This window comes from Copidosoma floridanum, unplaced genomic scaffold (genome assembly GCF_036245765.1).
Source record: "Copidosoma floridanum isolate Cflo_tuat_1 unplaced genomic scaffold, Cflo_Japanese_pri ptg000014l, whole genome shotgun sequence".
NCBI classification, from domain to species: domain Eukaryota; kingdom Metazoa; phylum Arthropoda; class Insecta; order Hymenoptera; family Encyrtidae; genus Copidosoma; species Copidosoma floridanum.
In genome coordinates, this window is record NW_028321891.1 from 3,757,506 (window position 1) to 3,783,778 (window position 26,273).

General features: G+C 46.5%; 1 protein-coding gene across 1 annotated transcript in view; it reads right to left on the reverse strand.

Moving 5' to 3' along the window:
- Positions 1-7,344: 7,344 nt before the first annotated feature.
- The window catches only part of Cph (BCL11 transcription factor chronophage), a 32,535-nt gene continuing 13,606 nt past the window's right edge, over positions 7,345-26,273 (reverse strand). Inside the window, exons 2-4 of the mRNA XM_089592051.1 lie at positions 18,707-19,204; positions 9,590-11,131; positions 7,345-9,457 (exon numbers count right to left, since the gene is read on the reverse strand). Of these exons, the coding sequence (XP_089448177.1) occupies positions 8,628-9,457; positions 9,590-11,131; positions 18,707-19,204 (2,870 nt within the window). The 3' untranslated portion in view covers positions 7,345-8,627. The remainder of the gene's footprint in view (positions 9,458-9,589; positions 11,132-18,706; positions 19,205-26,273) is intronic.

A 26,273-nucleotide genomic window follows, 5' to 3' on the forward strand; every position in this document is an offset into this window, starting at 1 on the left:
TACACCGAGCAAAGCATATACGTGCATGTATGTATATATACATGTACCGCCGAGGAAGGGGTGAATTCCTCGATGCCCCAACCTGAACGGTACACCGACAACGACAACGAGCCGCGTAAGTATTGTCCACTGGATCACCAATTATTACTACTGTTACTCCATGTTCGATGCAGTGATGTATGTTATAGCGACTGTAATGTATACCACTTGCTTGTTTTGTATTGAAACAATGTGTCATGTGAATATATACATATATGTGAAAATTGAAAAATAAAATAAACTTAACAAATGTGAATATAAGTATAATATGTCTGTTGTACTTGTTTTTTCCTTCCTCGAGCTCTTTTTTTTCCATCCAAGTAAACAGCCAAGTGTCCGTGGGGTGGGAAGCTGCATGAAGCGGTGTTGCAAAAGTCAAGCGCGAGCCCTCTAGTTTTTATAATTTTACCGCACGAAAAAATGAAAATACACAACAATAATTTCATCAAGCTAAAACGTGTGATTGTTTCGTGCAGCCCCTCCCCACGCATGGCTCTCCTGCCGTTCTAACCCCCCGCGCAATCGTTTCGCCGGGCGTGTCGCCTACTATGCTTATCTGGCTCAACGGTCGACTAATTCCGTAGACAAACAAAGTTACGAGTTGCCCCGAGATTCCACCTTCCCCTCCGCTTCGAACTGATTAACCTTAATTTTTTGACAAACCAACGTGCAGTGGGGCCCACGTAGCTGCTTTCCTACCGATAAATCCCAACTTTGCGGCCCAACGAGGACGGGTGTATTATTTACAACCCCCCGAGTGGGGCACGCATATATTATATATGTGTGATGCCTTTGCAAGAATATAATATTCGGGTAGTTACCTATACTTACGTCAAGGTGTATTATTTATTTCACCGAAAATACTAATCGACGTTGTACAGCTGCAAAACGCTTTTACTCGAGGTACGTAATTGTCAAGTGGTGTTGAATATTGTCGAAATTTAATGCAAACGCCATACGTATGAATGCTCCTCGTCGATTATTTTCCAACACCGGAATGTGAAATGAAATTGTTTAACAAGAGCTGCTTTACACATAGGTAAGTAGCTGAGGCGTGAAATAATTGACTCCTGTGAATATGCAAGTCAAGCAAAAATCAATTATTGAACTTTGTTTCATAAGATATTCATAAAATTATGCATACTTAATTTCCTTCCACGATTTTACCTGTAGTGACGCGTAAACAGAAAACTGTGCTTGAAAAAGTTGAAAAAAAAAAAAAAAATTTAATTCACACCCGCAACTTTTCCCATGACAGTGCCGATAGCTCTGCCGCTCTGTTTGAAAACGCTCGTATTCGTAGGACGAGCGCCTCATCAGTCAGTGTGCCGCGTGGACGCCGCATGGTAGAAAAATCCCCTAGGCCATGCGCGTATGGCCCACATAATAGGTATAGGATAGGGGTGGCTATATACTTTTGTCGGGGGCTGTACGCCCGTGAGCGGCCCAGGTACACCCTGCAGCATCTTTACCTGCCCGATTGGCGGGCTGCTAGTCCGCAGGGGCACCAAAGGGCCCCACACGCGATGATATTCATGTGCATCATTTTTTAATCAAGGATAATTTACGCTTCAACAAAATAGACGAATGACACGCGGGGACGTGAGTAGGTATTGTCGTGCTCGAGGTACAGGTGTGTAATCGTATAGTCTCGAGGGCCGATCGCAATAACTCGCGACTCATCCCTCATGCGCGTGCAAACAAAACGACGACAGCGGTGGTATGGCTTTTCAAAGTTTTCGCCAAAAGCGCCGGTGCAATTAACGGCGCGAGAGTTCGTGCGAATAGTCGGACTCGGGAGCCGCGACTCGAGAGATGGCGCGTACGCGTAAAACAGGTTGTGCGGACGGGGGTGGTGGAGGCGTTTGACATATTTTGGCCCCGGAAACCGACGGATCAAGGGAAAAGGGCTGTACGCGTACCATCGTATAACTAGCAAAAGGGGGTGGGGGAGGATAGGCCAACCGGCGCTGGGACAGCTCGCCTTCCTCCCTGACTCTCGGCATGTTCCTGACGTGCAGATTAGTGTCCGCCATTGTGTTGACGTCAGAGCGCAGTTAACGCGCTTTCGGGAGAGAGGACCTGCTGCCGCTCTTACCCTTTCACCCACCGCCTCCTGCCTCTCGCGCACACTTGGCCCGGCACAAAACAATTGACACCGCGACGCGTGTGTTGTGCCGGCAAAACGTAGTTTCCTCGTTTCTCCTTCCCCCTTCCGTCGTATAAACATCGTGTCTGTGGATTTGTTGGAAAAGTCTATATTGTCTACCGTCAACTGCGACGTAGCCGTACATTATACCGCGACGACAAATCATCGTTTACTATATTATGTATATATCTGAGTTTGTTATAATGTTGAAATTTACTAATAATGTGTCAACTGGAGGAATTTTTTAGTTTTCGCTCATTTATCGGTGATCTCGGTGGTATTAGGATAAGAGTGATCGAGAATTATCGTGATATTCTCGGAAAAATCATATTTTCTGGCCTCACGGTTATTACTGAGCCCACGATACATTTTACCTAACAGTACAGTGAAAACTCCAACCGCCTGCAATCATCAAGACTTTTGCCTCAGTCAACTGATGTGCGACCACTTTTAAGTCAAGAAATTTATATATTCCTCACAACTCAAGTTGACGTATAGGAACTACCAGCTCATAGTATTAATTAGCTAAAATTTGTGGAGAAATTTTTCCGTCAAAAATTCTGTCATGCATCTTTATTACATTTTCATACTTTGGAATTGTTGGTCAGGAATCGACTCACTGATTGATTTTACGAAACCTTTTTGGGTGTTCCTGCTCGAACCAATTTCTGACAAAGTCTACATGAAATCGGACATTTCGCAAATCTTGTTGTGCCAATAACTTGTTCCATTGTACAATATTAGCTCGGATGAGTGTAGTTTTTATTGCAGATACTCACCAGCAGTATAAATATTTATCAAGGGCTCCTCATCCGGGTTGTCCCACGATAAATTAAATGGTACATTAATCCAACAGAAACAAGATGCTCAACATTATACGCTAGCATTGTTTCAACGTCGCGTTCCTCTCTGGTGCACAAGCTGATCATCTATATAATATGTATGCGTACACACAAGTATGTACGTAGATGCACACGGACTATATTCGTGGCTTTCCATAATAACTGCGGAGAGGAGGACGAGTAGCCGAGAACCGTACCAACGTATGTATGTGTATACCTACCAGCCCCGGAGAGGCCCTCCGAGCGCCACTTGACGGATGAATGTGGACCGGAACAATGGCGTCCGCCAAAAATCAACGGCATTGTTCCAACTTGGGGAACTGGTGAGCATCGCTCGAGACACCCGAATGCGCTCAACCTCCCGCGACAACCCCCATGCCCCTCGCAACTTGCCGAGCGCAAAATTATTACGTTGTATGGGCACGTTGTTCGCCACACGACTTGCTTGATGCGTTGATTATTTGTTCGACTGCTTTACTGGCCAAGCGAGTGTTGAAATCCACCTGAAACGGGTATACTCACGCATTTGTCGATTTTTTCTCATTTTTTAATTGATAAAAACATAAAAGTAATGCGAGTTATTTTACCATTTCCACTCGGATATCAAAAATAATGATCATTCAACGAAGCAGCAAAGGGCAAATCCGATGGAAGTCAAACAGGAAATGAAAAACATTCGAGCAATGGAGCGCGTCAGATTTTGGCCGTCAGTGCACATGAAGGATACGTATAGGGGACGTGTCTGTATACCCCTTGGAGTAGGCAGTTCGGCACACACTGGCGCACCGCGTTTCCCGACGCGGCAACGAGCTCGCTTTCGTAAAGCGACTTTGCGTATCTCCAACTTTGTTTGCACATCGAATTTTTCCCATGTTACGATGAAATTTCACATTCTCGAGTTGGCATACGTGCAACACTGGTCTTGTGAGTATCGTAAACAAAGCAATTTTATTGTTTTTTAAATAAAAAAAATAAAAAATCTTCAATGAAATTGGCGGATGGTTGATCGGGGAGAGAAAAGGGTTAATCAACGATGAAAGAGACTGCTTGTATGTTTTTTTTTTTAAAAACAATGTCGTTTATTTGAATCGCACAAGACATACACCGTAATCGCTATGTTATAATTAACCGGCCTCTTCGACAAAAGTTCGGTCAAAGACTGAATCGCACAAAGAACTTTGGCCGCACGTCGCCCGAACGATCGTTCCTTATATTTTTACTCTCATCGTATTGCCTTAATATGTCGATTCCCGGCTCGTTGGTACGTGCTCGCTGTGCTCCGAGCGTCTGTATTGCAAACCTGATACAAGTAACAAACACGCGTTACTTTTTTTTTTTTTTTTCATAGTTTTGACACTCGTAGCATCAGCTTTGGGCACTCCCAGCGCGCCGAGATACAGATTTATTTATTTACCCTGGATCAGAAACAGTGTTTATTAAAATCGATTCCTTCAGCGCTTCGATTTGCATCTCGGTTTTTCTCTCTTTTGCTCTCCATGTTTCGGTTTTATTAAAAGTTTTTATTTTTTCCTTACTTTAGTTACAATAATTGCATTTTTTCCGCTTGACTCTTACGAAAGGAGTTTATAATAATAGAGTTATATCCTTAAGTATTCGATGATCGCGCTTTATTCTCTCGCTGCTTTCACTTTTAGTTATATATTATTAATCGTTATTCGTTACCCTGTGTGCATATAGAAACGTCAGAAACATTTGCTCGGCGAGGTAGACTTGACGACGCTTTACACATTTTTACAGACTATCTATATATTATGTATATGGACGTACAAAGTTTCGCTTCTCCGTACATACATATGATCGAGTTGGTGAAAATTTCATGCTCGCGTAAAAAGTGATTTTGATTTAGATAGGGAATCGTAAAAAATTGTCAAAACGAAATTTTTCATTTTATTTTTTCGTGTATAAATTCATTCGACTGGATAAAAGCCGCCGCCAAGTCATTAGCCGTCTCTTACTTATGTGGATCTTGGTCCTATGTAACGATGAGTTTCGATAAGGAAAGTGAGAGAAATAATGAGAAAAACGCAATTTATATTTTGGAATCAACTTTTTCTTTAATACAATATCCTTCGTGTATAATTATCACGTGTAACCAAGTGTCTGTCGTCTCACTAACCACATGAAAGTTTTTATTTGTAATAGCTCTCGGTTATACGTACCAATAAACTTTTCGAAATGCGGGTGGCGTATTTATTGACCAATCGATGTCTCGCAGGTTTTTTTTTCTTTTTTTTTTTTTTTTTTCTTTATTGATCATTTTTGTCGCTTACAGCAAACTCACGTGCTTTTTGTACAATTGACTTTAGATACATCTAGAACAATATTTCTTACTCGTTTGCTCGTACGATAGGAAGGGAGAGGGAGACAACATCGATTGGTCGATCGAAACGCCGATGAGCGACTCATTTACATTGTTTTATGTATAGTAATATGAATGTCAGCGAAGAAAATGATTTTTATTTATAATTATAATCTTTTTATACTTATGCCTTTTACTTTACTCGCTTGTAAGGGTGATAGTGTCAGGTAGTGGGGGGGGGTGTAGAAGAAGGACTCAAGGTGTATGGTGTGTGTGTGTGTGGGGTGGTGTGGTGGGGGAAGTGGGGGTTGGGCAGTGCTTTTTATTTACAACGTCGTATAAACAGGGCCTGGTTCGTGTACGTATTTTATTCAGAATTATCTAACAAACTTTTAACTAGTTAACGAGACTTTTCATCTACATGATCGTACACGACTAACACTGAAAACTATTTGATATGAGATTTTCACTTCCACCGCATACACGAGCTGATTTGTTTTGTTTTCTTTTTCTTCTTTCTTTTTTTTTCTTTCTTTTTTTTACACTTTGTCTCGCAGCAGCTCATCACACTCGTGTCAAAGCGCTCATCATTCATTTTGACATGTACACGTAATATATTTATATATATATATATATTTATATAATTTTTTTCTTTTTTTTTTTACTCTCTAATACATATCTCACTCGGTTTCTTTCACGCGGCGTATAGATTTATTTATTACGACTTATTGCCTAAATCTTTTAGGAACAGTTCTCTTCGATAACGTTTGCAACGACGAACAAAAAAATAATATTAATAATAATAATGATAATAATAATAATAATAATAATCGTAATAGTAAAAATAGTAATAATAATAATAATAATAATTATCATCATAAAGATATAATAGTAATAATAAAGATAATAAACAGGTGGCAGAGGCATGCCATATCATGTGAGCATTGGTGCCACTTGTGCGTCAAAAAAATGCAAAAAGGAAAAACACTCAATCCGCGAACAAACCTCAGTCTTAGGCAAGGAAAACAGAATAATGCGCCATAACACACAAGTCGAGCCGTATTTGGGAACGGCCCTCGCGGACGCGATTACGCTCGAGTCGCGTCGGCGAGAGCCGCAAATCTTAGTCACTATACACATTACGCACATGCCATCGACCACTAATCGACTCGACAGTGCCGACGCGCTCAACGAATTATAATCCAGCGAAGTAGCAATAATAGTCATTACATTACAATATTATAAAAGTAATAATAATAATAATAATAATAGTTAAAAAGGTTCAATTTTTTTCGAGGTGGTCGACACGACGTGTCTCCCAAAGGAAATGAGCGGCTAACAGATTTTTTTTTTCTCCTCCTCTCTTTTTTGTCCTTCTTTTCGTTTTATTTTTTATATCCGGTGCCAACACACCTTGTAACGACGCGCTAGGTGCGATAAACCTAGATAACTTTGGCATGTCTTATCTCGCGAGTCCCCGTCACCGGCGCTTCCCAACCTCCTCTCTATTACTCAACTTTTTTTTCTCCTCCATCTCCCCCTCCCTCTTTCTCTATCGCAAACAAAAAAAAAATCAACATTAGCGTAACGATCAAACAACAAAGAGAAATGAAAAGCAAAACAATTTTTCTTTAGACAAAAGTTTGTATAAGTAACATCGAAACGAGTCGAACAAGTCGAGCGCCAGATTCCGGGGGAGCTCGAACGATCCTGTTTACGCTCTAACATCGATTTCTCAAGATTTAAAAAAAAAGACTATTCGACACACCGGGTTTTGTTTCAACGCTGCAAACAACAATACTCGCGCTCGGGCCCTTACTCGTACGTATATAAGTACTTAAGCTACAAAATTTCGACAACCGCTCAAACGTCGCGTCAAATTTCAATCAAAACGTTAATCGTATATACGTATTTAAAGACAATGACAATAAAATAATCGTGTATCCCATGATGATAATAATAAAAATAATGACAATAGTAATATTAATAATGATAATAATAATAATAATAATAATAATAATCGTCGTCACAACGATGGACAATAATGATACAGTGCGCACGGCAAAGGATAACGCGAGGAAATAAGTAGAAGACAATATATAGTACAAAAAAAGGAGAAGAAGAACAAAAAAAAAAAAAAAAAAAAAACGCCGTAAAAAGAAGAGGACGCGAGAAGCCTCGATCATTCGAACTACATGTATGTGTATAAATTATGTACAGGTGTGCGTTCGTTCGCGTCTACGCGGCGAGGTCGCGAGGACACATTCGGGACGATGGAGATAACAGAGCGCACATATACACATAGGTATATAGAGAAAGGAGGGAGAGGGTCGCGCGATCGATCGCGGCACGCCTCGCTCCCTCTCTTTCGGCCGCAAAAACTCTGTTGACTCTCTGCTGGATGCTGTGCACGTATATATATATACGTATACTGCTACTGGCCTTCTCCCCCGCGACTATTGCCCTCAAACGCTCGAGAGTCTCGCGACCGGCCATTACACTGCCGTCGTTACCGCCTCGTATACCATATCACCATCATCATCACCATCATATTATATCGTATAATATATATATCATCATCATCATCATCACCGCCATCCCACGACGTTATTATATTAAATAAATAATTTTTCAATGCAATAATAAAGTTTGCGCGCCCCGTGTACACTCTCCCCTCCAGACGACTATTTATATATTTATATCTTTGTATATATATAATATATTCATTTATTTCTTTTTTTGTTTTGTTTTGTTTTGTTTTGTTTTGTTTCATCCTTCGTCTCTCGTCTCGTACTTATAATATTATCTACATATATATTCATTTATTTGTATTTATATTTATTCTTCTATATTCATATATTTATATATTTGTAATCATCTCTGTAGCAGCGTATCGATGCTCCATCTCCGACGGCTTCCTTGATTCTCCCGTGCATGGAGCTCCACTGGTAACAACAACAACACCAACAACAACAACAACACACATACACGTACGCGCGCGCGCGCAAGGCGTCGGTCGTTACATAGTGAGTACATGTATATATAGTATACGTTTACTGGCCTTGGTTTCTGGTCTGCGTGCAGTGTTGTTCGCGTGTCGAGGGTAGGGGCCTTCCGAGCCACCCTCGATCACGTGCACACCGCGGTGTCTGCATCCTCGTCCGAGGACAACAACGGCACAACAAATCTCTCGGTTGCGTATACCTTAGTAGACCGGGTAGGGCGGCCTGTGCGGCCAGCATAGAGGCGGGATCGGCGGCAGGCTGCCTGACCAAGATCAGGTGTCCTTGGCGCTGACCGACGAGTCCTCGTCCTGGCTCGCCGGGTAGGGTATACCGAGTTTCGGGCCCTGTTGGACGACAACCACGCACTTGCGCATGTGCTTCTCGAGGGTGCTCGGCACCGAGAACGGCATCTCGCAGAACCGGCACTTGTACGTGTCCTTGCCGTGCCTGCCGTGGGTCTTCATGTGCCTCGTGAGCTTCGAGCTCTGGGCGCACGCGTACGAGCACAACTCGCACTTGTACGGCTTCTCCCCGGTGTGCGAGCGCCGGTGGACCGTCAGGTTCGAGCAATTCTTGAACACCTTGCCGCAGTACTCGCACGTGTCGTTCCGGCCTCCCCGTTCCTTCTTGAGCAGGGGACTCGGCAGCCCGGGCATCGCCAGCCCGGTTGAGCCCGCGGCTTTGCTCGCCTTCCGGAACTCACCGCCGTCGAGGTAGTGCGCCCCGGGTAGCCACAGCCCTCCAAAGTCCGGACCACCGGTGCGGGGGAAACCCTGCCCGGAGAACATGCTCGCGGCAGCGGCTGCAGCTCCGAAGCCACCCGGTGACAGTTGCACGCTGCCGTCCTTTTCCTTGTTGTTGTTCAGCGAGTTGGCCAGGCTGGCCGAGGTCTCGGCCTTGAGGAAGCCGCCGGGCCTGGTGCGGTGGCTGTTCTCCTGGAGGGCTTGACGGTACGCCTCCGAGTACTGGGCGATGTTGCTCAGGCCGAACTTTTCCATGAGGTCGCCCACGAGGCTGGGCTTGCCGTTGTTGGGCTCGTCGCCCGGGACCAACTGGCTTTGGCTGGTGGACAGGTCCTCGGGGGTGTTCTCCTCGTTGGCCGCTGCGACGGCGGCGGCTTCGTCCTCCTCCCTCTCGTCTGCGTCCTCGTCGTCGTCGTCGTCCTCGGCACCGACGCCTCCGTTGACCCGTCTACTCTTGGGCAGGTGGTGGTGGTGGTGGTGGTGGTGGTGGCGGTGCTGTTGCTCGTCGTGGTCGTCCTGGGGCTCGTCGAGGTCCATCTGCTCGTCGCAGCTGCTTTCGTCGTCGGGGACGGTTTCGACGCTGCCCTGGGGACTTTGGGCCGCCACCGCCTCCTGGTGCTCCTTGCGCACGTGTCGGCGCAACTCGGGCAGGCTCGCCAGCTCGCTGTCGCAGAGTTCGCAGCGCACCGGGCCCACGGCCGATTCCGAGCTCTGCTCCGAGTACTGCTCGGCCAGGCGCTCCTTGTCCCGGTGCTGGCGCAGGTGGACCTGCAGGTTGTTCTGGAAGCGGAACTTTTTGTCGCAGACTTTGCAGCTGAAGAGCGGCTCGGCACCGTCCTGGCCGATCTTCGGGGCGGCCGAGCTCCCGGGCGGCGACGCCTTCTCGCTGTCCGTCGAGTTGTTGTTATTGTGGTGGTGGTGGTGTCTGTGATGATGATGATGGTGCCCGTGGTTGTGATTATGGTGGTGGAGCGGACTCTGTCCGTAACAGGGTGGCGAACTCTCCTTCTGGCTGAGGTTCGTGGGACAATTGTTGACGCTCGGGTTCGTCACCGCCACCGGCGTCTCCACCCCATTGTTGTTGTTGTTGTTGTTGTTGTTGTTGTTATGGTTGTTGTTGTTATTGTTGTTGTTATGGTTGTTGTTGTTGTTGTGGTTGTGATTGGTACTATTGTTGTTGTTGTTGTGGTTGATGTGGTTGGCAATGTGCTGAACCGCCGGTAGGGGCCCCGACACGGGGTTGCCGGGATTGGTGGTGTTGACCGAGGCTGGATTCGGAGCCGCGCCTAAGGACGGGTTAGCGAGGCTCCTTAGGCGCGCCGAGTAAAAATCCAGGTTCGCGGGGTCTAGGGTCGGGGGTGGGTGGGCCTGACCGGTAAGCCCGGCCCTGGCCCCGTGCGACAGCTCGGCAAGGCTGGCGAGGTTACGCGCGTTGTTCAACGAGTCGAGGGAACTACGCACCAGGGGATCCCCCAGATTGAGCCCGTCGATGGCTCGCAGGGGGTCGCCGAGGTTTTGCAAGTTACGCGTTGCCGTCTGTAGATCCTGGAGGCCCCGGTAACCGGCCAACGGGTTCAACGCGAGCAGCTCGGGCCTGAACATGGGACTGAAGCCGCGCTCGAGGTGCTGCGGCAGACGGAAGAAACTGTGCAGGGGATCGCCGACGAGGGGCCCCGTGCCCGGCAGTTGCTGTTGTTGTTGGACTCGGCCGGTGCTGGCCACGCTGCTGTTTGTACTGGCGCTCGAGCCACCACCGCCGCCACTCGAGTTGGCCACCGAGCCACCGCTGCTCGACTTGCCACTGAGATTCAGCTGGTTGAGGGGGCTAAGGTGGTGCTGTTGCTGCTGTTGCTGCTGGTGATGGGGCGGCGTTGGCGTGGGCGGACTCGGGGCCGGCGTGTTGGACGAGGAGTTGGCCGAGGACGCGTTCGAGGAGTAGAGCCGCGACCCGTGCACCGCCTGTATGTGCTGGAGCAGGTCCCACGCGGTCGGCAATCTCCGCGAGCACTGACAGCACTGCAGCCACTTTGGTTCTGAAACAGGAAAAAAAAAAAAACACGTTTCTCTCTATACTGTCACCGTCTTATGTACATGGCTTTTGTTTGTTTCAATCGAGGCACGCAATTTATCGAGTTATAGGTAGTAATAAGCATTATCCGTGGCCCCGATGTATTTCGGATTCAAAGCGCAAGATCTGGCGTCTGTGTCAAATTGCGCGTCAGCGTTGAAGAGAGAGAGAAAAAAAATGGTGATAATAATACCGTGACTAAGGTTGGCTACAAAGGCCAGGGGGAGGAGAGATTCCGTACGTACGGAGACACGAGGGGACAGGGAGACCGAGGGGTGGAGATGGAGGCGGCGGCTGCGAAACTGACCCTTAACGACTTTTCCCGGCGCGGTCCGGGGACGGGTTTTGAATTTCAATGTTTTTAATCCGGAATATCAGATTTTCAGCCATTTTTCACGCTCCACGTCTGCCGGGCGGCAACGATCATCCGCGCCAACGACCGCCTGCGGGAGCTGCGTGTCCGTGGGATTTTTATTAATTCGACCCTCGGCCGAAAAGAAAGGAGCCCCCTACTGCCTTTCTTCCACCTCCTCCTTTTTTTTTATTCTATTTTTTTTTTTTTTTTTTTTTCCTTCCACCGCACTTTTTAGACTCGCCAGCGTCGGTAAATGGCGCAGCGCCGGCTGCTGTCGACGCGACCTCGAAAGCCCTGCGATTATATTCCAGGGAGCTGCTGCTGCCGGCACGTAATGTATATAATACAAGCAGTTGCCACAAATCTCTGCGGCAACTCTCGCGCTCTCAAGAATTTATGGCCTCCCCCCCAAACGCTCTCGGATAGCGCCGCGATTAGGACGCTTACCGATGCTTTTAATCGGATTTCGATGCCCGAATGCAGATACTCTCTCTTGCGGCGTCTCTCCTTTTTGTTTTTCATGGGAATCGGGCCTGATATCTTTTTGGACCATTTATTTTTCGCCAAGTGCTATTCAACACGTAAACTGATGAATATATCGCTAGTACAGTACTTTTATCAGCGGCAAAGTTTCAATCAAACGGTGTATAGTAAGATTACTGTTTTATAACCATTTATTTCAATCATACAAACACGATAATTGAATAATTTTTGACTTTGTATTTTTTTGTAGTAACGATGCATTATACACCAAGCATTTTTTCTTAAAGGTATAAAATATACATACTAATATAAGACCTGTATATACGTGATGAGGTATATAATAGAACAACGTGTCGTATTGATTGTAAAACAAACTCGTTAAATTTGTTACCCGCACAGAAAAAAAAAAAAAAAAAAAAAAAAAAAAAAAAAAAAAAAAGAATCCCATCGCGACTTAGTTTCCCCTTGAATCCTCGACGCTCAAAAGCAAGTAGCAATGATTTTTTCATTAGCAAGTCGGTCCTTTTTTTTCCTTTATCTCAAAAAGTTTGGCGGCCAAAGAAAGCCAGGGGGTCGGCTCTTTAAATGACCTGTTGGGACGAAAAACTTTTGCCTGCAGCCCCACCGAGATAGGCCAAGTTTTTCTCTCGCCCCCCCCTAACTCCATGTATATATACATACACTGTCGGAAAAGTAAAATCGGACGACCGGGGAGAGACAAAGGATGAAATCTCGATGGGAGTGCAGTCTCGGTAATTGGATGGCTGTTTTTGGGTGCTTTCGCTCACGAAACTCGAAGGAATTTTTAAACACCGTTGAGCAACAACACTCGGATCAAGGAAAAGGGTGATATGTATAGACATAATATATTTATGGAAGGAAACGCGAAAGGGCAAGGAGGAAAAAAAAAAAGGAAATCCCGTGAAATTGGGAGCGTGACGAGGCGACATATTGTTTCACGCTCGGGGCGACGCGGAGGGATGGAATAAATAAAATGAAGAGCGGAAGGCTCCTTCACTCGGCCGGAAGTCGAAAATATTGCCGACTTCCGAGGGACCGAGGTGGCGTGGGACGGAAGAAAAAAAGACCTGGTCTCTCGGTTGTATTTACCGCCCCAGGGGTCGCGGAGCGATAAGCAAGTGCTCGGGCACATAATAAAGGTGTATCGATTCACGGCTCGGGCTTTCATATGCAAACCTCGCGGGTGGCCATCCGTTAGGATTATTTCTTCGACGCCCCCAGCCTCCTTTTTTCTCGACGCCGGCCTTTCTTTTCTCTCAATATCTCTCTCCGCGTATACCGTTACGGTGGCCACCCCCGCGTATACATACAGGGGTGGGTTCCTCGGACGCCTCTCGTTTAAAGCCGCAAACTGATTTCCATAGATTTATGATAGCTCGCGATACGTACGCGTCTTGGTGAAATGTTCACAAGATAAGGAAAATATGCTCGAGCCAAACGTGATTTACTCGAGCTCGGCGCTAACAAACCGAGCGCCAAGGCCATAAAATTCTTTTCTTTTTCTTTCCCCCCTCCTCTTTCCTCCTGTAGACCGTGTACCTAGAGACTTTAACCCGAGCGCGACGCGAAACTAGGAGGTGCACGGGCGGGGAGAGATGACCAGAGCGTTTTTCCCCGGCAATTGGCCGTGAGGGTAATCGGTGCCGGTTTCGCCCTCAAATCGCTCGGAAACGCTCGGCATTGTCTATCGCGACTCGAGACTCCCTGGTCATCCTGTGTGTGCGTGTGCGGATGTGCCCCCCAACCCTTTCACGGCAGATTTCACGCGAGCCACTTGAAAATTCGCCCGAGTACATCACGTGCAGATCCAGAGAGACTCGGGGTCTGAAATCCGAGCTCCCTTTTCCTCCCTCGTCGACCATATCAAATTGTCCCCCGATCGAAAGGGTCTCGATTCGCGATCGTGAAAATAAAAAAACAACAACAAAAAAAAAACAATTGTCAAAGCGACGAAAAATAAAATATATTTTAAATCAACCCTGACCCCGTGTGGGTGAGCCTCTTTTTAAACATTTTTCATCGCCGTCCGACACAAACGAAAGAAGGGAGCACAAGCGGCACGCCAACGACGACGACAAAGGCTATAGGAGAGAAACCGGGGGAGGATGGGCCGCGTTGACAATATTAAAATATCGATTGGCCAACGTATGCGACGCATGCACTTTGTGCCTACCCCTGACGGCCGAGGGTTGCATTTGTCGCAGGGACGCTGTATATATTAGCTGGCATTCGTTCGCTCGTACATCGTGCACCTGCATCGACGCATTACGCGCCCTCGATAGGTATACATGTATAAATATGCGCGAGCGATCCGCGAATACGTGCCCATACCCCGGCCGTCGACAAAAGACCCGTTTGTCAACGTTATTACCCACTCGCGTGTGTATAGGTACACGGATGAACAAAAAAAAATTTTTGTTTTTTTTTTTTGTTTTTTAATGCCCACGTACACACCTACGTACCTATACTCTCGAGGTATTACAAAGCTACGACATTGTGCGTCACAAAGCCGTGGTTGTGGTCAGCGGACGGGTTGGTCAAGGCGCGCTTAAAGATTCTGCTTTACGTCTCGGCAGACCGCAGGCCCATCGCCGCGCTTATATGGCCTTCCATATGTATACACGCGGCGGACGTGATTATTGCGCCACTATACCCACTCGCGAACACGTGCCTCACAAATGTACCTGTATGTATATATAACACGGCACGTCCTTTCTGTTCCCCGCGAGTCGTAAACGAGTCGAGGTTTGCAAGGACCCGCATGATGCAGCTGCCAGCCCCACGGCGTTTATTGGTTATTTTACCTGAGGCGGATGTACAAGTTATTCTCGGGTTTCGGGGGGTCATTGAAACAAGGGATGCGACGCTCATGTAATTGGAGCTTGTTTCTTTTTTTTTTTTTTTTCCGTTTCAAAAGCACACAACTTGTTCCAAGCGAAAAAACGTTATCTCTTTTTCTCTCTCTGTGTGTGTGAAAATTTAACCCTCGAGGGGAGAGGGGGATGGAAAAAAGCACTGGACTCTTGAAACTGTTTAGTAAGACAAAAAAAAAAAAAAAAAAAAAAAAAAAAGAATCGAGTGCCCGGGAAAGAGAAAGAAAAGCAGCGCTTCTGCTCGCTGGAGGGACTTTTTTATCGTCGTCGTAGTTGTTGTTGTTGTTGTTGTTTCAAGTTTCGAGCTAGGCGCGAGCCGAGTAGATACAGGTATGGGCTTTGCAGGGTGGGCAATTCGCAAGCAATTTCGCGACCGCCGCGGGCCATATATATACATATAAGCGGTGGAAGTGGAGAGAAAAACAACGAGCGTGGAGGGACACTTCTTCTTCTTCGTAGGAAATAGAAAAGCGAAAAGAAGAGAGAGAGAGAAGTGGGTGGGTGGGGGGGATAAGGTGGCAGTTGCGAAATAGTCAAGTGGTGTGTGTGTGGACGCAGCGGACGAGGCCAGCGGATAACCCCGGCTGCGGAGATGGAAAATGGAAGCATACGTATAATATATATATATAGGTAGACCGGCTTTCTTTTTCTCTCTCTCTCTCTATATATATGTACTACGTCTTATTCTTATTCTCCGCTCGCTCTGCCTCGTCTCCGTGTCACGGAGGAATTAATATTCCAGACAAAGGTGACAGATACATCAAATCTGCATTTCACTTTACCAGATGGCAAAGACAATTTTTCCTCCTCGTCTCTTCCACCCCAACCCCGGCTATATGTGTATATTTCCCTTTTGCTCGGATAAACTTCAATTCGCGTATAAACCCCACCCCCCGTTGTATTTGCCTTTCACGAAATTTCAGAAATTTTTACGCTACGAAATTGTGTACGTATGTGCTTTACAAGGCGAGTGAAACAATTTTTGGCGCAAGTATACCTCATACGCTGCAATAACTTGTATTTTATGCGCAAGCGGTGCTATATAGATGCATATACGAGCATGCGTGTATTATATATATGACACGGGGGCATGCGGAGGATAATACGTACGAGTGTCAATTTTGCCGGATTATCGTCCGCGCCACACTCGTCGGCATGTCCCTCGGCTCTCCCCCGTACCCTCTTCTCTTTTCCTTTATTATAAATTTTTTTTTTTTTTTTTTTTTTCTTTCGTACACCGGCTAACTGCATTTAACAATATTATCTCAGCGACGCTGCGAAGATCACGCGATAGGAGCGCTGCCGTGAAATATAATACGGCTTTGGGATTCTGTCGGAGGAAAGAAAGAAAATTTGAGATTTTCGGATACGGGGCGTTTGAGCGTTACACTTCTTAAACGCTTCACGAGAACAACTCGCGTCTCTGTATACCCGTGCTGTAGGTATTTCGAATTTTATTCAATATAATTATATGTACCAGAGACACGACACGCGCGTAGATGTATATAAAAATGACAATAACAGCATCACGGGATTTCCATCCTAACGGTTGGGCGTATAAAAACAGCCACGCGATGAGCACGCGACCTTCCTCGGAGGAGCGTCAAAAAAATAGGCGCACGGAGCTAAAAGCAAAGAGGAGAGAACGTCACGGCTCGTGTGTCTGTCGTGTACATTATAATATATACACGGAGTTGTTGTACCTACCTGGGCGCACGCGCGCGGTATCGCTCACGTACAGCCGATGAACAGGGGGAGAATACGAGAGAGAAAGAAAGAGGCGCATCGGCTCGTGCCTACCACGTGGCGAGACAATGGGACGATTCTAATTGGGCTTTGGGTCCCCGCGCGAGTGGCGAGGAAGAAAAAAAAGAAAAAGGAGCCCGAACAAAAAGCCTCGGGGATACATGATGCGTGATGCGATGCGAGCTTCGTCGTCGTACTTATACGCTGGACCGGCTGCGGAGGGACAAACCTTCGAGGCTCTGCTCTCAAGGGTTAAAACCGAGGGATCGTCCCTTTATACAACGTACGTCGTGTATACCACCTATACCTACTTTGTATACGTAATATATATACACACACGCGCGTGCGATTAAAGTTTTAAGTAGGTGCGTAAGGATGCTACCCATCTGTACTTTTGATGCCCACCGCGCGCGGCTCTCGCTTTCAGCGCTCCCTCTGATTGATATTGTTCTCGGGCCTTTCAGCCAAGCTAATCGCACACAACGGCGATGGATCTCTCTTACAAGCTTCCGGAAAAACGATAAATAATTTTTTTTTTTTTTTTTTTTCCAATCATCAATTAAATTAAAAAATACGAGACACATGGCTTTTCGGTTGGACTTGCAAAGGCTGGCCGCACGAGTAACCGTATCCGTATCCAACGAGAGGCCAAATGTCGCGGCAACAACCTCGAAATCCCCAAAGGTAATAAAAAAAAATTGTCGACGCAGCAGTCGTACCACTCGACGAGCAACAATGACCGAGAGAGGGAGAGAGCGTCACTTTGGGCTTTAAGTTTAAAAATCATATTCTCACCCCCCCCCCCTCGGTGTATGTGCGGTGCGCCCGCAGAGAGCAGGGGTGGCGCACAAATACATTGTCCGAACCCGGTGAGCCAGACCACGATGGACCAGACACACTCCACTGCCTGCTGGACTGGACATCACCTCGGACCACTGCGCCCCGAGCTCACCCCTCTCCGTTACAATCGAAAATCTGTCCATGGTACTTACTTAAAATTTTTTCTTTTTTTCTTTTCCACCAGATCTAACACGATGCAATTCGACACGGCCGGATGGATTTCTTTTTTTCTTTTTTTTTTTTTTTTCAACGTCATATACACCGAACCGTTTCGCGATTGCACGAACAAGAGCACCCACCGAGGATATCTGCCGTAGCCCGTACAAATATACGTATGAGTGTGTGTGTGTCCAACCTACACATCCCTCTTATCGCGGATCACCGAAAGTGGGTCGGCATTTAGCTGTGAAACGGTTTTGTTTTCAATGCGCGATAGAGTAGGGTATTATACGGGCACAGCCGAGTAAAAGAAAGAAAAGAAAAAACCGTTCCAGGTCACGTTACGTATTATAGGCTCGTGCCTTGCAAATCCGCAGCGGACAGCCAAAAGCGAGGTAAGTATATGTGTATGCGGCGTCCCAGCTCCTAATAACTCTTCCCTAGGAAGCTCCCGGAAATCGCGATCCCGATGCATCAGCGCCGCCGATCGATATCTCCTTCCCGCGAGGACCTCCCCCGCGCTCTCTCCCTCTCTGGCTCCATCTCCAATATTTTTTTTGTTTTTTTTTTTTGTTTTGTTTTCACCCAAGCCCCCGTATATATATATACTCGCGCGAGCGGTGAAAAGGGAAAGTTTCCCCTTTCGCCGAGCTGACAGTATATATACGTATATATACACTATATAGGTACAGAGTTGGCGGTAGCGCCGCGGCGCACAAAGCAATTACGCCGAGGAGCAAGTGGCGGCCCGTTTAATCGATAGCCGCGGTATACATGTATATACATACCCTATATTTTAACCCCGACAAACGGCAGTCGAGATCCATGTTGATACGTATATATACATAAATTCGGTAAATAGCCCACGCTGATTGCCAACGATCGATGAGCAGCTGATTTTCGCGACTTTCTATCTTATACATATAATACATCGAGTAGGGGGGAGATTCAATGGGCCATGCATCTTTACAATTACCGTCCAATTCGCATATGACCCACAGTTTATAGCTCGCCCATATAAATGGATATTATGACGAATGAATGAATAAAAGGATGGACTTACCGTTGCTGACGGTGTTGGTGTCGGCGTCGACCGACTCGGTTTTGGGCTTCTTGGGCTGGTCGTCCTTCTCGAGGAGCTCATCGACACCAGCAGTGTCGTTCGTGCGGCGCTTGGGGGTCGAGCTGGCGTTGGCCCTGAGCTCGATCGGACTCACGGCCTCGCTGCAGCTGCTCCCCGCCGCCCCCTGGGGCGTGGGCGGGCTCTCGAGCCTGCCCGTGCTGCTGCGCTTGATCATGGGGGCCGATATGCTGGGCACCGAGCTGAGCTTCGAGTCCTGCTGCAGCGAGTCGCCGGTGGCGCCTTTCAGAGCCAGGGCATCCTCGGGGTCCGAGTCCTCGGGCGCCGCCGCTGCTGTGGGGCTCTGGCAGCCCGGTAGGCTGCTCCGGCAGTGGCTGACCTTGTGCTCGATGAAGCGCACTATCTCCCCCAGGGGGTACGACGCGCGGCAGCTACCGCAAAGCACCATGTCCGGCGATGCCGCGTTTTGCGACGTTTCCGCTACAATCAGACAATAAACCAAATACAAGTTATTTTCTCTCTTTCTCTCACTCTCTCTCTCCCTTTCTTCCTTCATTCGAGTTGTATCGCTCGCCCGTCCGTCAATTAACCGGGGTAAATAATGACACTCGGGGCAGGAGAAAAGAGAAAAATTTAGGAGATCTAATGGGGCACTCGAGCCATTGTATATTATATCATATATTGGAGGAAGGCTCGAGCCACCAACTGGTCTATACGTATACATGATAAACGGGGGAATAGTGGCGCAGTGCACGGAGGTCAGCCGCAGACGTAACAATTCACTTTTAGGGCTCCTTCAGGAGAGTATTTCTGGCACTCGTATCGGCGCTCCTGTATCGTATAATAACAATATATATGTGCTTGCGCCGTATCACCTCCACACGGTTTTCATGCGTATAGATAACAACACAGTTATACACACAGAAGGCGAAAAGTAAGTCGCGGGACAGGAGGAAGGTGGAAGGGGGGGGGATTAACATAGAGATTGGCAGAAGTTCATATATTGATCCTTCTTGTTCCAGATGCCGGGAGTGTAGGTACACTCGAGTACCGTATCCGTCCGGATGGTGATGGTCCGATGCCAGGAGAGCCCGTGAAAACAAGCACCCAGACGCTCTCCTTCCCTTTTCACGCCTTATTCCCTTTCTCTTTGTCTTTCTTACACACGCGCGCGCGTGCCCGTTCCTCCGCCTCGTCTTTCTTACATACAGCCTCCTCGTATACCGTCCTTCTTTTCATCCGCCTTTCATCCCCCCCGTCAACCCGCCTCTATACGCGTTTGCTAGCTCCCACCGCCTTACATACATACACGATACGCATCGGGAGTGTTATTGCATTTTTTTTTTTTTTTTTTCTTTTTCTTTTTTCGGATACCCATTTGTTTTGTTGCGAAACGTTATTTACGGGACGGATTGATTTGTAATATAATATTATCTTCCCATGCCTAGGCCACAGTCATCACCGCGAAATTACTTCCATTACGCGAATCGATACATATACGCTCGTAATGAGAAATTCGTCAATATACAGTCGGTGGTTTCACTTTCACCGTCTCTTCTATACTCCCATGGTCCTTTTCTAACGATACCGCATTCAGTTATATTGTACCCGATTTTATCCAAACAATAAAGAAGCATCTTTCTTCGTTTTGATGAAAAAAAAAAAAATATATCTTTCTTTGTTTTGATGAAAAAAAATATATATATAATATGCCCATACCAACCAACATCATTTTATTTGTGTCGAGATGTTTGTTGTTACATCGATACACAACCCACTCGAAAACCCTCTTTTTTTTTTTTAAGGGCTACCTCTATCGGGGTACAAACGCGTCCTCTATATACTAATATTAATTAAGCACTTGTATACACGACCTGCTGAGCAAAATTATTCAAAGACCAAAGTGTGTTTTCCATAGATCACGCGCCGCTGGATGGATGTACATACGTATATCATTCATTATGCTCATATTATATGTATACGTATCGATTCTCCATTAGGGCAGCGTCCGTGTACATCCGCGTTCCGAATTCCGCGACCGAAGGCGAAGCCACACGAGGTAGGCATGTATAATAGGTGGGAGGCACGCGAGCGTTCACAGGTGATGGCGAAAAAAGCGTAAAAAAGTCAAACAGGAGAGGAGGAAGTAGAGGAGGAAAAGCGGCGCGTGCCCGAGACTCGGGGCGGAGCGCTCTCGTACGTATATAGGTAGAGAGAGATGTGCCTACCAGTTCTCCCGGCCGGCGAGGAGGCTTGACCATTGGCCATCGGCGCACTCTCCCGAGGCCACACCTTTCCCGCTCCACACGCCAACATTTATATATATATATATACGACAGACCACCAGCGGCATCGGCTCGGGCTATATTGTATACACGGGCAAAAGAATTGCATGCATAGGAAGGGGGATTTTCCATTTCTTTCTCTTGCACGCGGCACGGAAAGGGAACACAACGACCCAAGGGTGGCGGTGCAGTTCACCCCCCCTTGCAGCATCATCACTGGAGCAACTATATACATATACAAGAGTTGGAAGCGAAAGGGTACTCTAATATAATATAGGAGCTGCGGTAACTACCTGCAGTAATACATATAGGTAAATAAGAAGAAGACTCGGCTGCCGCACCGGAGGACTTATAATATCTTCTTTAAAAGTCGAGAGGAGTCGCTCTCTCGAAACGCCGTATACCTACGGGTAAGGGGTTAGGGTGGGGTGAGGGGGGAGGAAACACTTTCGCTGCGCGCGCCGTGTCAGAAATTAAAATATCGAGCGTCTCGAGGAAAGAGAGAGTTAAAGCTGATGCAGCCGAGGGAAAGTTGAGCGGCGCGGGTGAGCAGGAGAAAGAGGATACGTGTGCATATATATAGATGTATATATAACAACAGTGACGAGCACGAGGTCGGCGTTCACGCGGCTCCCGGTGCGGGAGTCCTTGCCCCGATGATATTATATACCCCGCCGAGGAAATGATAATATTGACGCGGGAGATAGACGACTGCTTTCCTTCCTTCGGAGTCTTGGATTTTCAACTATACCGATCGACGTATAAAAAGAGGCGCATACACGTACATGTCATGCGCGTCGGGCTTTATCGCGTTTACGCAAATTCGAGCGATTCAATGGTAATATGCTCGTCGGCGCTTTTTCGTTCCAAATCAACTCGCCAAGCTTTTTTTTTCTACCAACATTAGCTCCATGCACTGGAAATCTCTCGCACTCGTCTTTCTCGCGCTTGACATCAAAGACCAAGAGGTATACAGGTATACAACTATCGCGCAAAGGGAGTTAAAGCGGTGGTGAAGAGAAAAAAAAAAAAAAAAAAAAAAACAACTTTGCCTGTATATGTACATCAACTCGAGAGAACGGGATGGAGACATTTTAAATGTACACACACACACTAGAAGGTATTAGATGAAACGGGTCGCGGTCCAAGCTAGAGGAGAGTTATACATTTGCGTATGGAGCAAGGAGATGGCGGAGGGTAGAAAAAAAAAAAAAAAGCATAGCGGTAAAAACTCTCGAGCATTGTGACCGGAGTAGCTACCCTGCACGTCGTACACACGGGCGCGGAGATTTATACGTGTGATGCGTAAAAAAAAAAAAAAAACGAGAGAGAGAAAAAAAAAATTGGGCAACGAGAAAAAGGACGGGGACGCATGGGTCCGTTATGTACACGGGCGCTCGCCTACGATTGAAAAGCGCTCGGTTAGAAACAAGAGACGCGCGACCGGTCGTTAGCGACAATGGGCTTTTGTTTTTTCGGGGGCAGATGTTGTACCGAAATGTACGTAGGCACAAGCTGTGTGTTTATTGTATATCGTTGTGATTTTGTGCTACGCGTATATAAAACTCTTTCTCTCTTCGCGTGCACTGTATACGTAAGAGCGCGTGTGGGTCCAATGCGCGAGTCGACTCGTTGTCAATTTAATATATATATACATATTATTGTATCCGACCGATGATCGACGTTGGGCCGATTTGCCTGTGCATTGGAGGGAGGGAAGGCTGAGAAAACGAGAGCAAAAGAGAGCCCATTCGAGAGATGGAACGAAGAGTATGTACCGGCCACAGGTACGTAAGTACACCCACACGATACACACCAAAGAGAGGAGAAAGATATGACGCGTAAAAATACAATATTACACTCGGCCGAGCGTATATTATATATATACATACATACAAGTTGGATTGCTTACAAATTGGCCTATACATCTGTAATGCTTCGATCAGCTGCGGGTGTCTCACCCTCCGATGCTCATTGCGTTCTCTCCGCGCTGCAGACTGTATGGTGGCTGAGGCGATATACTACTCACTTTTTTTTTTTTTTTTTCTCTTCCACACAGACTACTTACACGTAAAATACAATCAGAGTCCCGTGCTATAACCGACCTCGTGCTGCAGATGCTTATTCTCGCTCTTTGATTGTGATGTAAACTGTACCTATACGTGTACATGAGTGCAAGCATCGGTTGCCTCTGTCCATATGTTCGCAACTTTTAGTTTGCAGGTATACATTTGCGCTGAGCAACTAATCGTCAAAGTGAGAATCCAAGAATATTGGCTTGTAGCTTTATCATCGCAATAGTATCCGAAATTCAGTACAATAGAATACATGTATGCAAGTACTTTGGTTGGCGAAAAATTTGTTCAATCAATGAAACGAAGTACCAATAAAAATAATAATATCGGTAACATGATTTTTTAGAAACGTAATTGCGCGGCAGAGGAGCACGTACGAGGCTGCACGAATCCTCGTATACCTATATACCCCACCGTCCCAATCTTTCAGCTGCCGCGAGTCGTATATATATATATACGTAAGAGATGTAATCCACAAGCGCGCGCGTAGGTGCACACGTATACGTATATACACGGAGCAAGTGATGCCCGAGGCGGTGTTCTTGTTAGGACATCCGTCCTGTCAAAACGTCCAGAGGACACATCGAGACAATCGAATTACGATCATCCCCAGGCGCGCAACTCGACTCGCTCTCTCCGGGACCAAAACCAATAATTCCATTATCCATTAGTACATATACGCTATGGGTTGCGAGCGCGTTGATCTCGTGCCCTCCCCCACCCCTACTGACTTGCAGCACCTTCGCCTGCAGCCCCGATGCCGAGCAAATTACCGACAAACGTGTGCCCCACCACCTCGTCCTTCGAACAAAAGTTTATATACACTGGCGCGGTAGCGGAAAAAGCGTGTATTGATCATCCGCAATTTATCGGCTTTTTGTTTCTTCCCTTGGCAACGAGCTACGGGCAAGAAAAATACAAAAAAAAAAAAGAATGGAAAGGTAGCGCGTGACAGAAGTAGGAAAAAAAAAGCTACCGAGTCCAAAATGAGCGATGGAAAGTCGATTTACCCCTTATGAACGCCATCGCGGCTGTAACGGCGCTCCCGATGGACAGTGGCGGCGGGAGGGTCCAATCAGCCTTCCTGGGGCGTCAATGGCACCGAGTCCGGCATGTTTGTCGAAGAGATCGCAGCCAACGGCACCAAAAACAACGACTACCGGGTTTAACAACGGCAAGCAGCAGCGAAACGGTAGCGAGTCGTGAGAGGAAGGCACGCGGGGCCCACTGGCGCGGTCCATGCTCGGATCGAAACTGAGGCGGGCCCGCAGGACCCCGTAACTCGTTATACGTATCAAAAGAATAGAAAGGACCCGTCGTACCTCCATATATACATATATGCGTACGGCGTCTCTCTGATGGTATATATAGGTCGGATCGTAAGTGGGGATGATTTTCATAATGTATCCTGCAAGGGAGAGCCAGTTCGTCCTCCTCATCTCCGAAACTTTCTCTCCCTCTCGCCGGTGTGTGCTTACCCTACGCGCGCTTTTTTTTTTTTTTTCTTCTTCATCCACCTTGGCACGACCCCCTTCTCATCCTCCACGGGTGCGCACGTTTTTTTTGTGCGTTAACCCGTGCAGTTAGTCCCGTGGACACAAAGGACGCGACGTTTTTTCGCTCTCTCGCATCGGGGCTGCAGCGAGCGGTGCTACCGGTGGTACCGAGAGACGTTGGACGGAAGAAAAAGCGCGAGAGGGACGCTTTGGGTCCTACGTGTGTGCGTGTGTGACGAAAAAAAAAAGGGAAGAAGAAGAAGAAGGAGAAAAAAAAAAGGAACCGACCGATGGGACGATACAGGGCGAGGGGGACACCTCTTCTTCGCTCTCGGCTGTGTCCGTTGACCCGCCTCGACTTTGCCATCCCAACCCCCCGGGTTTAACCAGAGAACGATTGATTCTATCGATTAGCAACCGTGTGTGCGTGTACGAGTATGATGTATCTGCTTTTAAGTGTCAGCTCGAGTATAATATAGTACAAGTGTTGTATTACCTCGAAAGCCTTCCTTTTTTTTTTTTTGTACGTCTCTCTATGTGTGTGTGTGTGTTTGCCTGCGCGATGCAAGACAGATATGGGAATGTGGCTTAGGTGCATGAGAGCTCGGGGACAAAAAATCATCGGGATAATAGCGGTAACAATAAAGGTGAAGCATGTGTATACATGTACACGGTCTACCGGGAATATATCAATTTTTCGGTGAATTGAGTGGTTTAAGTTGAGAGTGGACGAGAATCAAAAGTTCCGAATGCATATGTATATGTATAAACCAACGTGAACCAAGAAAAGGTGCATTTTTATCTGATGTCATTGTGCCAGGGCAGTCGTTTCCTGCATTTTACTATAAAATAGGAAAAAATAAGGAATGCTTACTCGAAACGGGCTTGAAATTTTTCTAGTATCAAGTATTGTTTCCGGATGAAAAACAAATTCTTTCTTAGTTGACACGTTGCTAATAAATTTGCAAATTCGCACTGGAAACGCGTGCCATTGAGACAATATATAATAGTATTGAGTACCTATACGTGAAACTAACAGTTGTACCACGAGTCAGCTGACTGAAATAGTTCAGTCGATATAGTCAGGAAACGTGTTTACAAGAATTTATACGTAAAAAATAAATTTCTCTAATTATTGCAAACTACGTGCAACAGTCGGCAGTAATGAGTTTGCAAAAGTTCATGAACGAAAAAACGCATGGCAATAAAACTCATCTCCAAGACATTTTGGATCAAGATAGAAAAAACGAATCGCTCGTAATATATAATTTGTATGAAATAAATTTAAAAACCTATACTCAAACGGACCCCCTGCTTATGGCACGTATGTTTCTGGTGCCGAGATATTTATAAGCAAACCGTCAAACCAGCCTTGCAACTCTTCTCTTTACAAATATGTACTAAGCGAAATGCATGCACGATATATATATATATATATATATATATATATATATTTTTTTTTTCCATCCCATTCACCCGGATAAATACTCGTAACGTTGAATATTTCATGCTCGTCGGGATTTTACGAACAAACCTCTGCACACCTCTCGTTTCGAACGTATCGACACACGTGAACTTAAAAGGAACGAGATAACTCTATCTTAATGTTAATAATAATAATAATGATAATTGTTACCTATAGGTGCGCGCGGAAGCGTTGCTCGAACATTCATCGAGATTCGCCACGAAAGAA